Here is a 21,057-nt window from a genome sequence, read left to right as displayed (position 1 = left end):
AATTGTTGTTCAACTTTTTTGTAGGGAGTGCTGGAACGCCTGTTATTTTCAATGAAAATGGAGATGCACCTGGGCGCTATGATATATTTCAGTATCAAATGACCAACAAAAGTGCAGAATACAAAGTAATTGGTCACTGGACAAATCAACTTCACCTAACTGTAAGTAGCAGGCTGATTACATAGTTCTCATTAATGAGAAGTTAGAGCATTTGAGCTTTCGTTTAAAAAACATATATTATTTTTTATAATTGGCAGCAGCAAGAAAATTCCCATTTTTCTCCTAAGCAAGGGAGCTAAAACAATATCTTGTATTTTAGTACAGATTTCCCCTTGTGTTCCTCTGTTCTGTTAAACTGTATTTTAGAATCTTCTCTATAGCCAGGTAGGGGTAATGGAAGTTTCTTCTTCATAAGTAGGCTATTACACAAAAAGATTGGATGTACACCACTCATGTCCTTGATGCAAATGGGTGCAATTTCCTTGAAGTCAAGGGGCAGATTTGTCCAGCAATCACTCCTGACTTCAGATCACCCACATGAAAGTGAAGTACAGGGCTACTGTGCTGCCAGACCAATAAAATGTTAATTTCTGAACATAAAAAAGGGAGAGGCTGGAATGAAGTTATGGCTATATATTTATACTGTTAATTTGGATAACACTTCAACAAGAACAATAAATAGCCCAGATTCATGCATCAAGGTGCCATGAAATGAAAATATACATTTCTACTGTGGTAGCTGTTGTACATAGTGTTCATTTGGGCTGTGGGAACATTTCACATCAAAACCTGAAAGCGAGCAGTTTTACCAGATCCTGGGTTTTAGTATGAATCCAAACCACTGTTCAGGCTTTAGGAAGAAGAAGAATTGAGCTGACTGGGGATCCTCCTTCCCCTTCACAGAATGCTGTTCTCCTCATTATATCCACCCTCCCAATAGATACCAAATCCCTTCATACCCTTCATGCACCCTGCTTAATTCAGGTAGTCCCAAAACCATCCCTACCTGGTGGTCTCTGCTGGTGAAGAAAAGGCCAACAATCCTTTCCCCATGCCATCAGATCTTCAGGAAATGGCTGGCTGGCTGGCCTGTTCCCCATCTAGCACGTTTTTTGTTTGGTTGGTTTTTTTTGAGTGGAAATCTAAGTCTAATCCATAAAATGCAGGTGAATTGGCAGCCAATCCTGTCACCATCAGTAGTTAAACTTGAATTGCTCTTAAGATCCATTGCTGCCTCACTGAAGACACTTTACCTCCCTCTGGAGTATATTTTCAGCAGAAAACACCATATCAAATGGAGAATCCCTGCAACAAGGGGTAGGGCCAGCTATGCACACCCCAAAGATGCAGATAGCTACAACCTAAAGGGGAGAGGCTGCTGGCCATGGAACACCACCTTTCCTTCAGAAAATAACACAATGTAAGGAGGAGGGGAAATTATGATCATAGGAGGAGGGTGCTGAAATTCACCAGGTTCAGTGTAAACCCAAAAAAACTTACAGGGTTTGGTGTGAGGTTGGTTTGGAGTCTCTGAAGTGCTTAATTTGTGCCAGGGCTCGCCAGGGCTGAGCCCCAGCACCTCTAAACTTGACCGTTCATAGCCCCAGTACCTCTGGGCTTGCTGCATCAGTTATGAATGTAAAAAAATTGCTTGAGCTCCAGTACCTCTTTCATTACAAATTAAGCTCTGGGTCTCTGCAAACCTGAAACACAAAATGAACTTCAGGAATTGTGAACCTTGATGACTGGATCCACCCATTGGATCTTGATATCATGCAAACCTCAAAGAGTCGGTTTCACACAGCTCTGGTTTTCAGTATAACAGGTACATAAATAATAACAAAAACAAAGCTAGAAGTATTTACAAATTATTGTTCCTTTGAGACTACTTTGCAGTAATTATCAGAGTGCTACCAATATAATAGCTTCCCCTTTTCAGCCACAGCTCTGATAAATCACCTTACCATATCTACTATTAAGTTTCTATTGCTGCTTGGCCAGACACTAATGGTTTATTTTTGGGGCCCAAATAGAAGCCTACAAATATGCAGCCTTTGACAACAGGTTATGTGCCTGTGTTATCTCCTTCCTGTAGTCTTCTATGAAAGGGAGAGTTCCTCTTTGTATGAGTCTGCTGAGTAGTGTAAGAGAAATAGGAGACGTGAAAGAGAAGTGCTCAACAACATAAGGAGAAATGTACTAGCCAGGTCCTGAACACATGAGAACAAGAACTTGAAACTAAATTTGTGTTCCTTACAGTTTTGGGATAGATTCCATATACCATGAAATGCTACAGTTTTGGTAGCATGTGAAATAGCTTGTCGGTGAAGAGAAATATTTCTATTTAAATATTTACACTTTTCATAATTATTTGTGCTTTGTTCTGTTTGATTTAGTTGTAACTGCATTCATGTTTTCTTCCAAAAAAGATGACTAAAGCTCCCATTCAGTCTTTTAGCTTTTCAGTCCTGTTGCTGTTGGTTATTTGTTCTTTTCTATATAGCGCCTGTATGTCATTGTCATATGGTAATTATGATGGTGTGTGAAATATAAGGTGAGGCTGGCAAGTACCAGGGAGTACTGAAAACACTGTTACAACTGAAAACACTGAATACAAGCACACCTGTGTCTGCTACAATCTTGTCCTCCCATCTCTTTCTCTCCTATTTCCTCTCCTATTTGATTTCTTATTCACCTGCCACATATTGTCTAAATTTTAGATTATAAACTCTCTGGGGCAGGGACTGTTTCCGTGTAATCGTGTTTGCAAAGTGCCTAGTGCAATGGGTCCTAATCCCTGTTTGGATCCTTAGCCACTCGCACAATAGAAATAAATTAATTATTGATGATGATGATAGATTTTGTTTAGGTTCTATTTCCTTATTCACCAAGCTTAGTTCATGTGTGGGTGTTATTTTATCTACTGATTACCTATTGTAACAAAATAATATATTTCTTTCACTAGACAACATTTATTGGGCACTGGGTAACCTTTACTGATAATTACCAGCACTGTTAATCATCACACTGCAAACCATATTATGGTCTTTGATCCCCAGTGGAATTTCCATTGATGGCAATGGGTGTATCAAAGGCAATATACTGGTGTAAGATAATAGACCAACTTTTTACATTACTGACCTACAAAGGACAGGCCTTTTTATTTCAATATCTTTCTCACCCTCCAGAGTGGATACCTTCCTTTTAATGAAGCTACATTACATACCCAGTTGTTAAATGACTGCGATTTTTAATGAATATTAACCAAATATCATCTATAATACCTAACACTAATTTTTTACAGCAGTAGATTTCAAAGTGCTTTACAAAGGAGGTAAGTACAGTATCATCACCCCCATTTTACAGAGGGAATACTGCCCAAGGGGACCCAGCAGGCCAGAAACTAGAACTCAGGTTCCTGCTGTGCCACTCTAACGTTTGGTGCATGATGCTACACTTCCGTTCATATGGTCTATTCCAGCTTCTGCAACATTTTCATTTCAAACTGCTTTGTAAGCTAATACACTTTTCTCATAAATCTACTTTATTCAGTAAATGCCATACTTCAGTGAACTATATTTTTCTGAGCAGGATAGTGAAACTTCATAAAAGTTTTGTGTCTATTCTTAGGGCTTTCTCTGTGAACAATCAATAGCCACTGTTAAGTTTAGCTAAGGATTAGTACATTTCTCTGTTGTGGAGTATTGAACTAGAAATTTTTTTCAGGATTGTCCCCGATATTTTTTCTATCAGATTTTGGCTGCAGTGCATCAGACTATCCTCTTGTCTGGTCCTGACTCTAAGCCAGACCTTCAGGATTTGTGTGCTGGGAACTTTGGTTCTTCAGAAGTTTTCACTGGCTCCTCAGGGTCTCATGGGCAACTTGTCCCTCTTTTTGTGTGATATTGGCTTTCACATGGTACAGAAAATACTAACACTAGTATTTAGATAGAGTAGTTAGATAAAGACTCTATATCTGAATCCCTAAAGGTTTGTTTGTCAGCAGACTTGACCGGCTTCAGAGCTCCTTCTAGCTATGATACGGGTTTCTTCCTTTAATCCTCAGCTTTCCTTCAGGCTGACTGACCTTTCAGATTCCCTCCGCAGCAGCTATAGCTTCCAGAATCAGGGTTTATGATTACTGCTCAACACTGAACCAACAAGAATAAACATTTTAACCTGACAATGCTAATATGGAAGCAAAGCATCTGGCAAACACAATATAGAAGTCAAAATATAAAAAAAGCATAGTTAGCTCCTATATATATACTTGAACACAAGAACAGAATTTTGTTTGGCTTGGAGACATCAGACACTTGACCTTTACCAGACCAATCTGAATGCAGATGCTTAAAGCTGTCAAAAGAATATCACAAACCCAAAGAGCCTGATTCTCATTCACAATAAGGCCATGTTTTACCGCTGTGGCAGTGTACATTTACACCCACTTTAAAATCCCTTTACACTCCCAGACTCCTGTAAAAGGGGCTCAGTATAAATAATAATCAGACACAAAGCATTTGATTTTTATATTATGATGACAGAAATTTAGGGCTATTATAAAGTATGATCCTTGACAGTAAGTTAAGTGTCTGTTTGTGGTTTCCATTTCTTTATTACTAGTAGCAGGCAAGGTATTTCAGAGCAAACATTGAAAGAAGTAATATTTGTATAAAAAGGTGCTCATATTCATAACAAATAAGAAACACATAAAGGACGGGAGTTTTATTTCCACCAAAAAATCATGCTTTATTCATTTAGCTACAGTACTCTGCATACCAGGTCAGATGTAGTACTTCCCAACAAATGTGTTGGTTTAGCAAATTTGAGCCCTCAGCCATGTAATCTCCACAGGAGGAAAGCTGTTAAAAACAAGCTAGCAGTCCTTGGCATTTATGAATTGGCAAATGTACTTCCTTCTATGATTAATAATGAATCCCCTTTTAGAACTTGGGTCACTTAGTAGATTGTGTTGTAACATGAGTGCTAGCTAGAAATGCTTACTGACCACTTCTCTCAACTGCAGTAACTAGACAAATTCCTGAACCAGGAAGATCAGATTCAAATCTGAACTTGAAGTTGGTCATGTTGACCTGGGGCTTTGGTTTGACCCAGAATTTAGAACAGCTAATATCTGGGGCTTGGTTGAGGCTATGAAAAGCTGAAGCAAAGGCACACTGGAATTATCACCATCTTCGAGAAGCAAGACAAGAAGACATCTAAACACAATAAAACTTTTCAGTGAAACACAGGGAAGTTTATGAAAAACTGTACTTAACATTAGATTTCTTTCCTCCTACACTGAATAGAAGTTGGGGAAGAAAAAAAAAGCATCACAGATTTACAAGATTGTTTTAGCAGTAAGAAGAAGCCTGGTCACTCAGATTAACAGAGACTGTATACAAGAATGTTAAGTGACTTGTTTATGGCTTTTATTCTGTGGCTGCATCTTAATTTGCAGTGCTTTTCAGCTAAGGAAGGGTTAAATTAAACCTTTGTGGATATGAAGATCTAGCAGAGATAGTCGTAATCATAAGAAGACAGTGCTGACCTGAAGCATAAGCTTTGGTGAACAGTTGAACACTGGAAATCCTAGAGAGCAGACAGAACTTACCTTCTGGCAGTAGCGTCACCAGAGGAGGTGAGTCATTGCTCAGTCTCTGTCCAGTGGCTAGAGGCCTCACATATTATAAGCCTAGCCTTGTAGGAGAGGATCAGAATTGAGATCCCTCAATTTTTATGAGTCAGAATTAAAACTATACTGACTTCTTGTCTACCTGCAGCAAAAGCAAATGATATAAGATGGTCATGATGTTTTCTCTACCTGTAGTAAACATGATTCAGGACTTGCTCTAGGCCATTACATTTCATTAAAGGACCCAAAGAATCTATTTTCCTCTGATGGCTAATATAAATTTGATTTTATAGAACATTGCTGAATCCAAACTTGAAGTATAACACTGGAAAAATTTAAAAAACAAAACAAGAACTCCTAGTAGGAGCACCTAATGGAGGATAAAAAAAGTTGGACCACTCGTCATCATCCTAATATATTTTACTATATGGTGACCAGGGTGGTTGATGGGTGTGCTTTTGCATGCAAATAATCTCATAGCAATACAGTTCAGCCTTGCTTTCCAACAATGCAAATGATCATGACATTGGTCAGGATGTCTTAAGAATAATACTGAATGGATGGATGAAGAAGTGGATTTTCTCTACTGTTCCTGAAAAAGTTCCACTTACTTTCTCTGTAGTATATGGTAGCTCAAAGCCAGGCAGGAAAAGACCATTAGATAATGCTGGGGAGAGTTGCTAGGCTCCACTAAAATAGACCTGGGTGTTCAATAGAATTGACAGATGAGTATGACTCATGTTCTCCTTCACTAACAGTCTGAATACATCAGGGAGCCTCTTCGCAGGAAGTGCAGATGCCAGACTTAACAGCCCAATCAATAACAGCAGACAATGAATGTAGTCTGTGGGCCAGTCTGTGAAATAGGTAGGTTGGGCCAAAAAGAGATTATTTTTAAAAGTAGCACTTCTGTGAGTGCCTAATTGGGAAAAAAGTGGGAAAATGGAACATTTGTAGCATTGGGAGATTGCACATCCCAATGTTATTAAACATTTTACCTTTGAAGAAAAAAGCAAAATGAATATAGATGTAGAAAAGACATCAGTTGATTTGGAGAAGTACTTCTATTAGATTAGGAAGCATATCGTACGTTATTGAACACCTGAACAGACCTTTGATTCAGGGTTCAATGAATAGAAAGATACATAAAAAGAACATATCTTCTCCTCTAAAGCTTACTGTGTGACAGAATTAATAGTCTTTTTTCCCCCCAATGAAATAGAAGTCAGGCTTCCATGAAATGCTATGTACAGGGGAAACAAAGTGAGATGCAGAGGAAATGCCCTGAACTTGGATAACCATTTGTTCATCATTAGAAAGATGCCACATTGCCAATAAAACTGCCTCTGCTCCAGAGCTAAGACAAATAGAGATTTTTCCCACCTTGTCCGGGTCAGTGAAAGTCAGGTTTCTCCAGTGAAGTATGGGGTTGCTTACACAGTAAAACACTGGGAAGTGTGATGAAAAACTTGACTATGAATTTGTCACAAGCCTCTTGCTTCAGCAGTAAGTATTCTGTCATTTTTGTGATCCTTACATACAGGAACAAATATGCTTTGAAAGAACTACACTTTAAATAGCCATAGCATGAGGGATTGCAGATTATTTTTATGTACTTCTGATCATTTCAAGAAATATAAAGAGCCCCTATGACATATGATAAATTAAATAATCTTATTCAGTTTTTCAATAAGTAATTCCTCTTTCACATTGAAGGCCACTGTACAATGATAGAGCAACTAAGAGCCATCGAGTGTTGGGTAAGTTGCTCTATGGAACTTGTCAATGTGATTATATTTGACACAGAGAAACATCTATTCAGGTATAACAAGTAGTTCAGTGAATGTGTTGCCAACAGTATGTATGCAGCAAATTGTGAGGCAGTGTGGAACATGGGGCAAAAAGTAGGCTAAGGCCACCAGCATTGGTTGGTTGTTTTTGTCGCTGAAAATTAAACTGTACTTTAAATCTGGAGGTATAATGTTTATTGTTAACAGCCAGGGTAGTTGATTAAATTACCTTTAATTTTTGTGCCTTTGCTTTAAATAATTGAACTCTACTACTAAATGAAAAATCATTAAATTAAAGAAAACATTCTGGAATAGAATTTTCAGGGGATAGAGTCTTGTAAAAGAGAACCACCATCACATGGCAGCTCATTTACTAATTCATATTTGTTTCCATTTACTTTATCATACTTTCTGTCCTGGCTTGTTATGTCCCTCACAATAGTATTAACTAATTTATAGCACAAAATATTGTTAATGTTTGTACATTTATATAGCGTCTTTCATCCAGATCAATCTCAAAGCAAATTTTATTAACTGATATGCAAAGTAATCCCTTTGTGTATTTCTGGAAACCACCCAACATTGGGAAAAATAGAGTTACTAATTAACAGTTTATACACCATTACAGTTTAGAGTAGGAAGTGAAGACAGAATACCAAATTGCACTGAAACTTTAGCTGAATTTAGGAAAGTCTTTTTAGGAAGTGTTCTGAGGTCACTGGGATGTAGGGAAATAGGGGATGGTATAGAACTATGGGGCAATTTGGGGTGTGGTTGCAGCTGTACATGGATGACACTTAGTTCTGCTGTGCTGAAGTCAACACAGGGAATTCTATATTTGACCTGGTCCTAACAGATAAACATGAACTGATCACAGGATTAAAAATTAATAGTAGCTTGTATACAAGTGCTCATGGATCAATTTATAATGTGCAAGCAAAATAAAGTCCAGACCAGTTTTATACATACTTGGTACTTTAATAGCACCCGTTTCACAAAGTTGAAGACAATTATGAGACAAATCAGCTGTGAGGAAGAATTTAATCAGAAAAATGTGAATGATAATTGGGAATCATTTAAGAACACCTTATTAGATTCCCCAAACCCCACAATCTTACAACTGAGGAAGAGCCCTTGTGGTGGTTAAAATAACAACAACGACAAAAGACCTGATTTAGAGGGAAGTGAAGGCAGTTTGTAAAAAATAATATATATAACAAACAGAAGAAAGGGGAAGTAATGATAGTAATGAATATAAATCAGAAGTTAGAAAATGTAGATTATTGATAAGGAAGCCAAGGGACACAAGGAGAAATCTATGACCAGAAGACTTAAGGACAATAAGAAGTTTTTAAAAATACATTAGGAACAAAAAGAATCCTGACAATGATATCTATCCGCTACTAGATGGAAATGGTAGAATTATCAATAATAATGCAAAAAGGGCAGAACTGTTCAATACATATTTCTGTTCTGTATTTGGGGGAAAACAAATTATATAGTTTCATCATATGCTAGTGATAACAGTCTTTTCATTCCACAAGGTTAAACAGGAGCTACTAAAGTTAGACATGTTTAAATCAGCAGGTCCAGATAAGTTGCACTGAAGAATTTTTTAAAAGCTGGCTGAGGAACTGGCTTGACTGTTAATGTTGCTTTTCAGTAAGTCTTGGAGCACTAGGGAAGTTCCAGAAGACTGGAATAAAGCTATTGTTGTGCCAATTTTAAAAAGGGTAAATGGGATGATCGGGGTAGTTATAGGCTTGTCAGCCTGACATTAATCCCAGGCAAGAATAATGGAGCAACTGATACAGGACTTGGTTAATAAAGAGCTAAAGAAGGATAATGTAATTAATACAAATCAACCTGGGTTTATGGAAAATAGATCCACTCAAACTAACTTGGTATTTTTTTTGATGAGATTACAAATTTGGTTGGTAAAGGTAATAGTATTGTCATAATATACTTAGACTTTTGAAGGGCTTTTGGCTGGTACCACATGATATTTCCATAAATAAACTAGAACAATAGAACATTAACATGGAATACATTAAATAGATTAAAAATTGTCTAACTGATAGGTCTTAAAATGTAACTGTGATTGAGGAATCATCATCAACCCCTCAGGGACTGGTTCTTGGGTCTACACCATTTAACACTTTTTCTATGACCTGGAAGAAAACATAAAATCATCACTGATAAAGGTTGCAGATGACAAAAAAACCAGGGGAGTGATAAGTAATGAAGAGGACAGGTCACTGATTCAGAGCAATCTGGGTCGCTTGGTAAACTGGGTCTAAGCAAACGTGCATGTTAATTTGGCCAATTGTAAATGCTTACATTTTATCATTACTGTATATATCTAGGAATAAAGAACATACTTACAGGATGAACAACTCTAGTCTGGGAAACAGTGACTCTGAAAAAGATTTGAGGGTCATAGTGGATAATCAGCTGAACATGAGCTCCCAGTGTAACATGGTGGCCAAAAGAACTAATGTGATCCTGGAATGCATAAATAGGGGAATCTTGAGTAGGAGGAGAGAGATTATTTTACTCCTGTATTTGGCTCTAATGTGACAGCTGCTGTAATACTGTGTCCAGTTTTTGTGCCCACAATTCAAGAAGGATGTTGATAAACTGGAAAGGGTTCTGAGAAGAGCCATGTGAATGATTAAAGGATTGGAAAACATGCCTTATAGCGATAAACTAAAAGGGTTCAATCTATTTAACTTTACAAAGAGGTTTAAGGGATAATGTGATAGGGGCCTTTAGTGACTGGGTGGCCTAGTGGCTATACCATTGGTCAGAGGGGTAGAGGGGGACCTGGATCCTCCCCAGGGCCCTGTGTAGTTCAACCCCTTAACAGGAGAGATGGGTCTGCCTCTTGGCCGGGGTGTGTGTTCAAGACCCATTTCCTTGGGCTACATCCAATTAAAGTCTCTTTAATCTGGGTCCTGGCCCCGCTAATTCAATTACCCTGCAGTTGGGGCATACCTGCAGGCTCCCCTTGGCAGGGGAAGGCTTATTTGCCACCAGTGGCTGTGTTGGCTTCAGGCAGGCGAACAGAGAGCTCCTGCCTCCTTGCCAGTCAGCCCCCAATTGAGCCAGGCTCCCTTCTCTTCTCCCCGCTCCAGGCCTGGCATCCACTGTATGTATACTGGGGTGGGGCTAGCTGAGCACACACGTTTTCTCTAACCCCTGTTGTGCCAGGTGGCAGTTCCTCTGCTCCTTCACAGATGACTTGATTACAGTCAATAAGTACCTACATGGGGAACAAATATTTAATAATGGGCTCTTCAATCTAGCAGAGAAAAGTATAACATGATCCAATGGCTTGAAGTTCAAGCTGGATTAATTGAGACTGGAAATAAGGCATAAATTTTTAATGGCGAGAGTAATTAAACATTTGAACAATTTACTAAGGGTTGTGGGTGTATTCTCAATCACTGACCATTTTTAAATCAAGACAGGATGTTCTATTAAAAAGCTCTAGGAATTATTTTGGGACAGTTCTATTGCCTGTGTCATACAAGAAGTCAGACTAGATGTCACAATGGTCCCTTCTGGCCTTAGAATCTATGAATCTCTCCAGATTAGTACTTGAATGATAGTGAAGTTGAAGCTCAGTCTGGATATGAGGGAGGTGATGTTCGTGGTGTGGAGGAAGCATTTGACAGGGCTGTTACAGTAGAGAAGATTAATGCCTTCAATATTGAGGCTGTTTTCCATTCTTTGCACTATGCATTCACTAACTTGCAGTACACCTGATGCCACTTCAGAGGGTTTCAGTAGTGAAATGTGCCTTTTAGATCTGTTCCTTGCTAGATGCATAAGATCTTTACATTCAGACACAGAATTCACCATGGTAACCCATGCCTTTATTACCTCCGGATTGGATTTTGCTCCTTCACGTGGGACAATATATGAAGCCCACTTAATTATTTTCCAAACTGAAATATGTCCAAGACACACATGTTGATGCATTTCCCCTCATTTGTGGGTGGGATGTAGGTACACAGCTTACCCCAAAAACCATGCCTACAATCTGGGGCCCTTCTCATTTACTTTGAGCCATTCCTTTGCTTTCCCTCACAGCAGCACTTTCCCTCTGGATAACTGGGATGAATCCAGCATCTCTACTTTTGATATCTCTGATGCTGTATAATCAGGTGGCTGGGAAATCATGAGGAATGGTGTGATCATCAGCAATCCCCTCTTATTTTCCCCCCTTGGAAACAAAATTTTCAACCTCTGTGATATATGTGGTCTCTAGTGTCCCAGCAGTCAGATCCTGAAACCTTTTAACTGGGGGTCTCCAATGTGATATCAGAATGTTTTACTTTTACTACTGTTTCTCTTTATTTAATTTTTATTGCAGCTCAAAATGTTTTATGCTTTGAGTCTTCTCTACTTTTTTGTTCATGTTTGTCTTTTATCCCTAGCAAAAAGATATTTCTTCTAGTAAATCTTCTTGACAGTATTTTCTGTAGCTTAAATTTGTTTCTCTTGCTTGTTTTGTGTGTTCGCAGCTCACTAAGTCCAAGTGTAGAATTTTCAAATTATGTATTGACTCTTCATATAAGTGGCAAAACAGACCTGAAAACAAGCTTTTCCTTTGCAGCTAGACGTCTCAAAATACAAACAAACATTTGTCTCACAGTTCTGAGCCAGTTCAGGTTTTCAGATGTTTGGATCCAGTTTGTTCACCCAGCCCTGGAATCATGTTTAAAACGCTGATGTGATTTTCTTTTGTCTATGTAGAACTGACATATCAGGAGCTAATTACAGTAGGAAGATCTGACTTTTCCCTAAAAAGAACTGGCATGTAGTTAAAAAAAGAAATATGACTTTTATTATAGTGACAGCTGATAGCACCTTAAAGTAATATCAATATATAAATCTCTGGATTTAGCAAGGTGAAATGCTTCAAGTTCATAGAATCATAATCATAGAATATCAGGGTTGGAAGGGACCTCAGGAGGTCATCTAGTCCAACCCCCTGCTCAAAGCAGGACCAATCCCCAGTTTTTGTCCCAGATCCCTAAATGGCCCCCTCAAGGATTGAACTCACAGTCCTGGCTTTAGCAGGCCAATGCTCAAACCACTGAGCTATCCCTCCCCCCTAAAATTTTCCCCTCTTTTCTTTTTGCCCCAGATCCCTAAATGGCCCCCTCAAGGATTGAACATGGAAAAACATACTATATAAATAAATAGCTCAATTCCCTCCTTTGACTCCACCCCATCCTCCCCCCCCCCAAAAAAAAAAGTACAAAAAAGAAAGATGGTATAGTAGCTGGTTAGTTCAGCTGGTGGTGAAAGTTAAGTATTAATGTGCTGTAGCCTTCTCCTTTAAACATCTGAAAATGATCTGGGTCTCTCTGTTCTATTTAGGTTCTCCTACCATGTCTATCACTGTGGGAATGTTATGAGCCTTAATTCACTAATGTTTGAAAAGTATCTTAAGATGCTTGCATGGAAGGTACTATAGAAATGCAAAGAATAATTAAAGTTAGCTGCGTTTCCCTGACACAAATTTGCCACCAATTTTAATATGAATTACAAGAAATGAATATGAATTCTCAAGAAAATCCGAGAAGCATAGGTGCTGGAACTAGGGGTGCTGGGGGTGCTGCCACACTCCCTGGTTTGGAGTGGTTTCCATTATATACAGGGTTTACAGTGTGGTTCAATGGCTCTCAGTACCCGCACTATGCAAATTGTTTCAGCGCCCCTGCCCACAAGTATAATAGAAAAGATGCGGTCATTCTTGCAATTACTCTCTATGATTCATTTGCTGTCATATATTTTCTTTGAGAACACTCCACGGGAAATGTGTTATGTACTAACTTAAAGTCTCTTGAGAGCAACTTGAGTAGGATACTTCTGGGGCATAAAAACTTTAAGTAGAAGAGGGTAATTTTTTTTATTTCCCTTGAAAGTGAAGAGCTTCTCTCCCGCTCTAGGTGCTTTTATGGCAATTAAAATTTACAACTACAAAAATATAAATCATACACAAACACAGAAAAATGCATCCTGGAATGCCATAAAAATCCACAGTAATACTTATCTGCAGCAATGTCAGTAACCCCTTACTGACAGCCCACCAGACTACACTGCAACCTGCCCTTTCCCCATAAGCCTGAGGGGGAAAGGTGATCCTTGCAGCCTCCCTTGCTGGTTTACAAATCTGGCCTCTGGCTTCTGGCAGACTGAAGAAGGGAATGCATTCCAAAAGCGAGGATCTGTCCCAGAAAATGGCTTATTACCAGCGCCTACCTTTTAAACCAAGAGGGTGTTAGTTCAAGTGCTTTTGTTGCTCACTTAGCTGTTTCCCTCTCACATGAGGAGAGAAGCAGGCGCTTATGTAATCAGGTCCCAAGCCATTCAGTTTAAAACCAACAATTTCTACCTGGGAGCTAATAGGCAGACAGTGCAGATTATGGTGCAGTGATATGATGCGCTCCCATGTAAAATGTCCATGATGTGTCCCACTTTATAAGTGCGCAGCTACCATGAGTTTCATTGCTTACGATTGAAGGACTGGGCCCTGGGGGTGAAATCCTGCTCCACGGCAGTTATAAGCAAATTCCATTGACTTCAGTAGGGCCAGGATTCCACCGTAAGCGTTTAGGGGTGTGAGAGATATACATCCACCGACTCACATTAATTCCTTTCTGCTCACTACATTGTCCTCCTCCACTCTAGTCTCCCTTTTAACTCCAGTTTTCTTCTTTCATCAAAATCATTTTTTATTATGAACATAAGATAAGCAGCACTCCAATATAGCTTTATTAATCCTAGTGGATACTGAGCGCAAGGGAAGTGGAGAGGATAAGAGTCTTTCTGATGAGAACAGAAGCTAATATGCTGTGTACAGTGTTTTTTGGTTTCTGGTGTTTATTTTTTGAGAAATCGTTGCTCATGTTTTAAGAGTTTAAATAACTGGTTTCTTTGAATTATGAAAGCTGCATGTCACCAGCAATGTGTTTCCAGTGATCACAGAAAAATTTTAATGCATGGTTCTTAGGGCTTGCCAGCCTACCACACACATAATTATCAAACCTGCAAATATTTGACATTTGCTGGGTTTCTGTGTCTATTTTACGAAGCCCCATTCTCAAATGCTTGCTTCAGTGTGAAGTTATCAGACTAATCAGGTTTCACTACAAATGTGCAAGCCATAACTCTGGAAATGTTCACTCCAAACTTGGCCAAAGTTTGCCAGAAGTTCCAGTGAGAACTAGGTAATGTACTTCCCTGCTTTCTTTTCTCCAGACTCTTCCTCCCAGTTTATGCTGGAGCAGTGGGGCAATTACTTTACATCACCAAAATCCAGCTTGAATACCAAGAAGCAGCAGAAAACAAACTTCAAAGTAACATCTCAAGGGGTCAAAATATGAATAAAATAAAATAAAAAAGTAATATAAGCCTCATTGATCTGGAGTCTTCTCCTGGTGGTTCTCTATCTAGGCATCTCACCCCTTCCCCTTAATTTCTCCGGTGGTTACCCTCTCCTATTTGTTCACTCTCCTTAGTAGTTACTTACCCTTCTTTGCCTTCTTGGTAGCTGTTCTCATCTTTGGCAACACCTATCTTCCTGATAGCAGTTTTGACCTCCTTTTCCCTTCCCCTGGCCACTCCTCCTCGTTCTTGACTTTCTTCTCTATTCCATTACCGCCTGATCCTAATATTTCTTCACTCCTTCTCCTACCACTTTGATCCACCTATGAGCATTGGGGAAACTGAAACCACTCCACATCCCTGTTGATCACAGGAGGAAGAGCAGGCAATGGTTAGGGCACTATCAAAGGATGTAGGAGACCCAAGTTCAAGTCCTTCCTCCACCACAGACTTCCTTGGACTAGTCACCTAGCCACTCTGCCTCAATTCCCCATTTTTAAAATTGGTATAATAGGACTGCCCTATTGCAAGGATAAATATATAAAAGATTCTGGTCATCTCATCTCAAAAAAGATATATTAGAAAAGATATATTGGAAAAGAAGGACAGAGAAGGACAATAAAAATGATTAGATGTATGGCATACCTTCCATAGATAGAGAAATTAAAAAGACTGGATCTACTCAGCTTGTAAGAGAGATTACTATGGAGGGATATGATAGACATCTGTAGGCAGCAGTGAAAGTGAGCTGGTATGGTCCACAGCCAACTGTACCAGCAGGGCCACTGATTGGGGGAGGGGGGGAGAAGAAGGGGGCAAAAGGGGCAGCTTCCCCAGGCCCTGGCAATTTAAAAGGGCCCAGGGCTTCTGGCAGAAGCCAGAGCCCCTGGCCCTTTAAATCACCACCAGAGCCCCAGAGCTGCCACTACCATGGGGCTCCAGAAGTGATTTAATGGGCCTGGGGCTCCCAGCCGCTGCTACCATTACTGCAGCAGCAGCTGGAGCCCCGGGCCCTTTAAATTGCTCCCAGAGCCCCGGGCGGCACGGGCCCAGCAGCACTGAATGGCTGGCTGGGAAGTCTGGCCCCAGCCCCACCCCTTCTAGGAGCCCAGAGCTGCCCACGCACCTTGCTCAGGACCCCGGCCACCCTGCTTACGTTACTTTCACCCCTGTCTATAGGGTGACCATATGTCCCAATTTGGGCCAGGACAGTTCCCTTTTTAAGCTCTGTCCTGGAAGTCATGACTTTTTTTGGCAAAACTGGGCATTTGTTCCATTTAGTCTTGCTCTAGGGGGGGCACGAAGCAATGTTCAGGCAAGAGCAAACAGGACAAATGTCCAGTTTTGCCAAAAAAGTTGTGGCATCCGTGATGTCAGCTCCAGCGAGTGGTGACACCAGCCCCATGCAGCAGGACTCAGGCAAACTGCGATGCCAAGTATCTCAGCTCAGGCAAGCATCAACACAAGGGCTTAGGCCAGCACCTGAACATTGACCATCTTTTACCCTGTGTCCCGTTTTCAGCGCAGGGAAATATGGTCAACCTAGAAATCTATAAAATCATGAATGGTATGAAAAGAGTAAGTTGGGAATTATTATTTACCCCCTTCACATAACACAAGAACTAAGGGATCAACTGCTGAAATTAACAGACAGCAGGTTTAAATAAACAAAAGCAAGTACTTCACTCAGCACACAGAGAACCTGTGAAACTCATTGCCATTGGATGTTATGAAGGCCAAAAGTATAACTGGGTTGAAAAAAGAATTAAATAAGCTCATGGAGGATAGGTCCATCACCGGCGATTAGCCAAGAGATTCAGGGATGTAAGTCCATGCCCTGGGTTTCCCTAAACTTCCAACTACCAGAGGGTGGAACAAGACGACAGGGGATGGATCACGCAAAATTGTCCTGTTCTGTTCATCCTCTTTGAAACATCTGGCACTGGCTGCTGTCAGAAGACAGGAACCAGGGTAGATGGAAAATTGGTGTGGCCCAATGTGGCCATTCTGATGAAAAGTCATGCCTACTTTTTTCTGTAGTCCATTATAACTTCTAGGAAAAAAGTTATCTTTCACAGGTTATTTTCAACAAAATGAGTTGCCTTCTGAGTTGCTGATTTCTAAGCAAGGGTTTCAAACACAATGGAAATACAGTGTCAAGTGGAATGCACGAGAATATATTCATTGTACACTTGCAGTCAATTATTTTGCTGTGGGAGGAATGAATATAGAGATTTTTTCACCCACACAAATGTAACTTTAAAACAAACAAGCAGCAACAAAGGAAAAACAACTAGCAGGAGCATTTAGTACTTTAACATGAAGTAAAGCATATTATTTTTTCTAACTGATGGATCTATTGAAAAGATTAAGCCACCAAACAAATACCAACAACCCAAAACAATTTACCCCTTATATCCTCTAGTAACATGCCATATAGCTGATGAATATATGTGTCAAATGAATACACTCAATTATTATTCTAATTCGATATCATAGAATCATAGAATATCGGGGTTGGAAGGGACCTCAGGAGGTCATCTAGTCCAACCCCCTGCTCAAAGCAGGACCAATCCCCAACTAAATCATCCCACCCAGGGCTTTGTCAAGCCTGACCTTAAAAATATCTAAGGAAGGAGATTCCACCACCTCCCTAGGTAACGCATTCCAGTGTTTCACCACCCTCCTAGTGAAAAGGTTTTTCCTAATATCCAACCTAAACCTCCCCCACTGCAACTTGAGACTGTTACTCCTTGTTCTGTCATCTGCTACCACTGAGAACAGTCTAGAGCCATCCTCTTTGGAACCCCCCTTCAGGTAGTTGAAAGCAGCTATCAAATCCCCCCTTATTCTTCTCTTCCGCAGACTAAACAATCCCAGTTCCCTCAGCCTCTCCTCATAAGTCATGTGTTCCAGTCCCCTAATCCTTTTTGTTGCCCTCCGCTGGACTCCTTCCAATTTTTCCACATCCTTCTTGTAGTGTGGGGCCCAAAACTGGACACAGTACTCCAGATGAGGCCTCACCAATGTTGAATAGAGGGGAACGATCACGTCCCTCGATCTGCTGGCAATGCCCCTACTTATACATCCCCAAATGCCATTGGCCTTCTTGGCAACAAGGGCACACTGTTGACTCATATCCAGCTTCTCGTCCACTGTAACCCCTAGGTCCTTTTCTGCAGAACTGCTGCCGAGCCATTCGGTCCCTAGTCTGTAGCGGTGCATTGGATTCTTCCATCCTACGTGGAGGACTCTGCACTTGTCCTTGTTGAACCTCATCAGATTTCTTTTGGCCCAATCCTCTAATTTGTCTAGGGCCCTCTGTATCCTATCCCTACCCTCCAGCGTATCTACCTCTCCTCCCAGTTTAGTGTCATCTGCAAACTTGCTGAGGGTGCAATCCACACCATCCTCCAGATCATTTTTGAAGATATTGAACAAAACCGGCCCGAGGACCGACCCTTGGGGCACTCCACTTGATACCGGCTGCCAACTAGACATGGAGCCATTGATCACTACCCGTTGAGCCTGACAATCTAGCCAACTTTCTATCCACCTTATCTTCCATTCATCCAGCCCATACTTCTTTAACTTGCTGGCAAGAATACTGTGGGAGACCGTGTCGAAAGCTTTGCTAAAGTCAAGGAACAACACATCCACTGCTTTCCCTTCATCCACAGAGCCAGTTATCTTGTCATAGAAGGCAATTAGATTAGTCAGGCATGACTTGCCCTTGGTGAATCCATGCTGACTGTTCCTGATCACTTTCCTCTCCTCTAAGTGCTTCAGAATTGATTCCTTGAGGACCTGTTCCATGATTTTTCCAGGGACTGAGGTGAGGCTGACTGGCCTATAGTTCCCAGGATCCTCCTTCTTCCCTTTTTTAAAGATGGGCACTACATTAGCCTTTTTCCAGTCGTCCGGGACCTCCCCCGATCACCATGAGTTTTCAAAGATAATGGCCAATGGCTCTGCAATCACATCCGCCAACTCCTTTATCACTCTCGGATGCAGCACATCTGGCCCCATGCCCTTGTGCTCCTCCAGCTTTTCTAAATGGTCCCGAACCACTTCTTTCTCCACAGAGGGCTGGTCACCTCCTCCCCATGCTGTGCTGCCCAGTGCAGCAGTCTGGGAGCTGACCTTGTTTGTGAAGACAGAGGCAAAAAAAGCATTGAGTACATTAGCTTTTTCCACATCTTCTGTCACTAGGTTGCCTCCCTCATTCAGTAAGGGGTCCACGCTTTCCTTGACTTTCTTCTTGTTGCTAACATACCTGAAGAAACACTTCTTGTTACTCTTAACATCTCTTGCTAGCTGCAACTCTAGGTGTGATTTGGCCTTCCTGATTTCACTCCTGCATGCCCAAGCAATATTTTTATACTCTTCCCTGGTCATTTGTCCAATCTTCCACTTCTTGTAAGCTTCTTTTTTATGTTTAAGATCAGCAAGGATTTCACTGTTAAGCCAAGCTGGTCGCCTGACATATTTACTGTTCTTTCTACACATCGGGATGGTTTGTCCCTGTAACCTCAGTAAGGATTCTTTAAAATACAGCCAGCTCTCCTGGACTCCTTTCCCCCTCAAGTTATTCTCCCAGGGGATCCTGCCCATCAGTTCCCTGAGGGAGTCAAAGTCTGCTTTTCTGAAGTCCAGGGTCTGTATTCTGCTGCTCTCCTTTCTTCCCTGTGGCAGGATCCTGAACTCGACCATCTCATGGTCATTGCCTCCCAGGTTGCCATCCACTTTAGCTTCCCCTCCTAATTCTTCCCGGTTTGTGAGCAGCAGGTCAAGAAGAGCTCTTCCCCTAGTTGGTTCCTCCAGCACTTGCACCAGGAAATTGTCCCCTACACTTTCCAAAAACTTCCTGGATTGTCTGTGCACCGCTGTATTGCTCTCCCAGCAGATATCAGGGTGATTGAAGTCTTCCATGAGAACCAGGGTCTGCAATCTAGTAACTTCTGTGAGTAGCCGGACGAAAGCCTCGTCCACCTCATCCCCCTGGTCCGGTGGTCTATAGCAGACTCCCACCATGACATCACCCTTGTTGCTCACACTTCTAAACTTAATCCAGAGACACTCAGGTTTTTCTGCAGTTTCATACTTGAGCTCTGCGCAGTCATACTGCTCCCCTACATACAGTGCAACTACCCCACCTTTTCTGCCCTGCCTGTCCTTCCTGAACAGTTTATATCTATCCATGACAGTACTCCAGTCATGTGAGTTATCCCACCAAGTCTCTGTTATTCCAATCACATCATAATTCCTTGACTGTGCCAGGACTTCCAGTTCCTGTCAGCAGCCTCAATACCACAACTGTCCTTATCTACCCAAGCTGCTTTTGTGGTAATATTGGGAGAAATATTTCTTACACAAATTCATGTTTGTTGTTGTTGTTACATTTTTTTTCAGTTTATAAGTTAAAAAAAAGTTTGTGAAATTGGAGCATTTAAAATCATCAATGTTTATTTCAAAATTTCATGCACATTATTTTTACTCTATTGCAATGCTTGAGAAAGATTGAAAATCATTTTTGTTCTGAAAATACAGAAATAGTTTTGTAAAAAGACAAGAGAACATGGTGGTCTCGAGAGGCCTTGGGGTCTAATGTATTAAACACACAACTGTGAGTCACGTTGTCCAGAATTACTCTATCCCTGTCAGGCTTTAATAGTACTTTGTTCTGATATAGAACTTTACAGATATTTTTTAGTCAAGTTGGTAGATGTTATTATTTATATGGACACAGCAACAATAAGAGACAGACATCATAATATGGTTAAATGCAGAGGCCACAACTTTATTTAAAACTATTATCTAGCTGAGGTTATCACCCCAAAGTACCCAGAAGGATTGTTCCAATGCAGATGTCAATGGGCACCAATGGCTTTGGTGGATTATAAACCTGAGGGTTGGTTTGCAGGCCATGCTCCCTTGCAACCCTCAGATCTTCCCAGTGAATTACCAAGCAAAATAAGATAAAACACACAAGTCTATGCCAGTAAGAAAACTGAATACAGATAAAACCTCACCCACAAAGGTGTTCCAGTAAGCTTCCTTTTACAGACTAGTCTCCTTCTAGTCTGGGTCCAGCAATCACTCACACCCCCTGTAGTTACTGTCCTTTGTCCCAGTTTCTTTAAGGTATCTTTTGGGGTGGAGCTGCTATCTCTTGAGCCAGCTGAAGACCAAATGGAGGAGTCTCCCAAGGGTTTAAATAGACTTTCT

The 21,057-nt window shown here is 40.7% G+C and overlaps 1 protein-coding gene across 3 annotated transcripts in view; it reads left to right on the top strand.

Annotated features, from left to right (window-relative positions):
• GRM8 (glutamate metabotropic receptor 8) overlaps positions 1 to 21,057 on the top strand; it is a 457,362-nt gene that overhangs the window by 368,692 nt on the left and 67,613 nt on the right. For all 3 annotated transcript variants that reach the window (XM_074942359.1, XM_074942357.1, XM_074942358.1), the window contains exon 8: positions 25 to 161. In XM_074942359.1, coding sequence (XP_074798460.1) covers positions 25 to 161 — 137 coding nt within the window. The remainder of the gene's footprint in view (positions 1 to 24; positions 162 to 21,057) is intronic.

Source organism: Natator depressus, chromosome 1 (genome assembly GCF_965152275.1).
Source record: "Natator depressus isolate rNatDep1 chromosome 1, rNatDep2.hap1, whole genome shotgun sequence".
NCBI lineage: Eukaryota > Metazoa > Chordata > Testudines > Cheloniidae > Natator > Natator depressus.
This window is presented reverse-complemented; position numbering and strand designations above follow the sequence as displayed.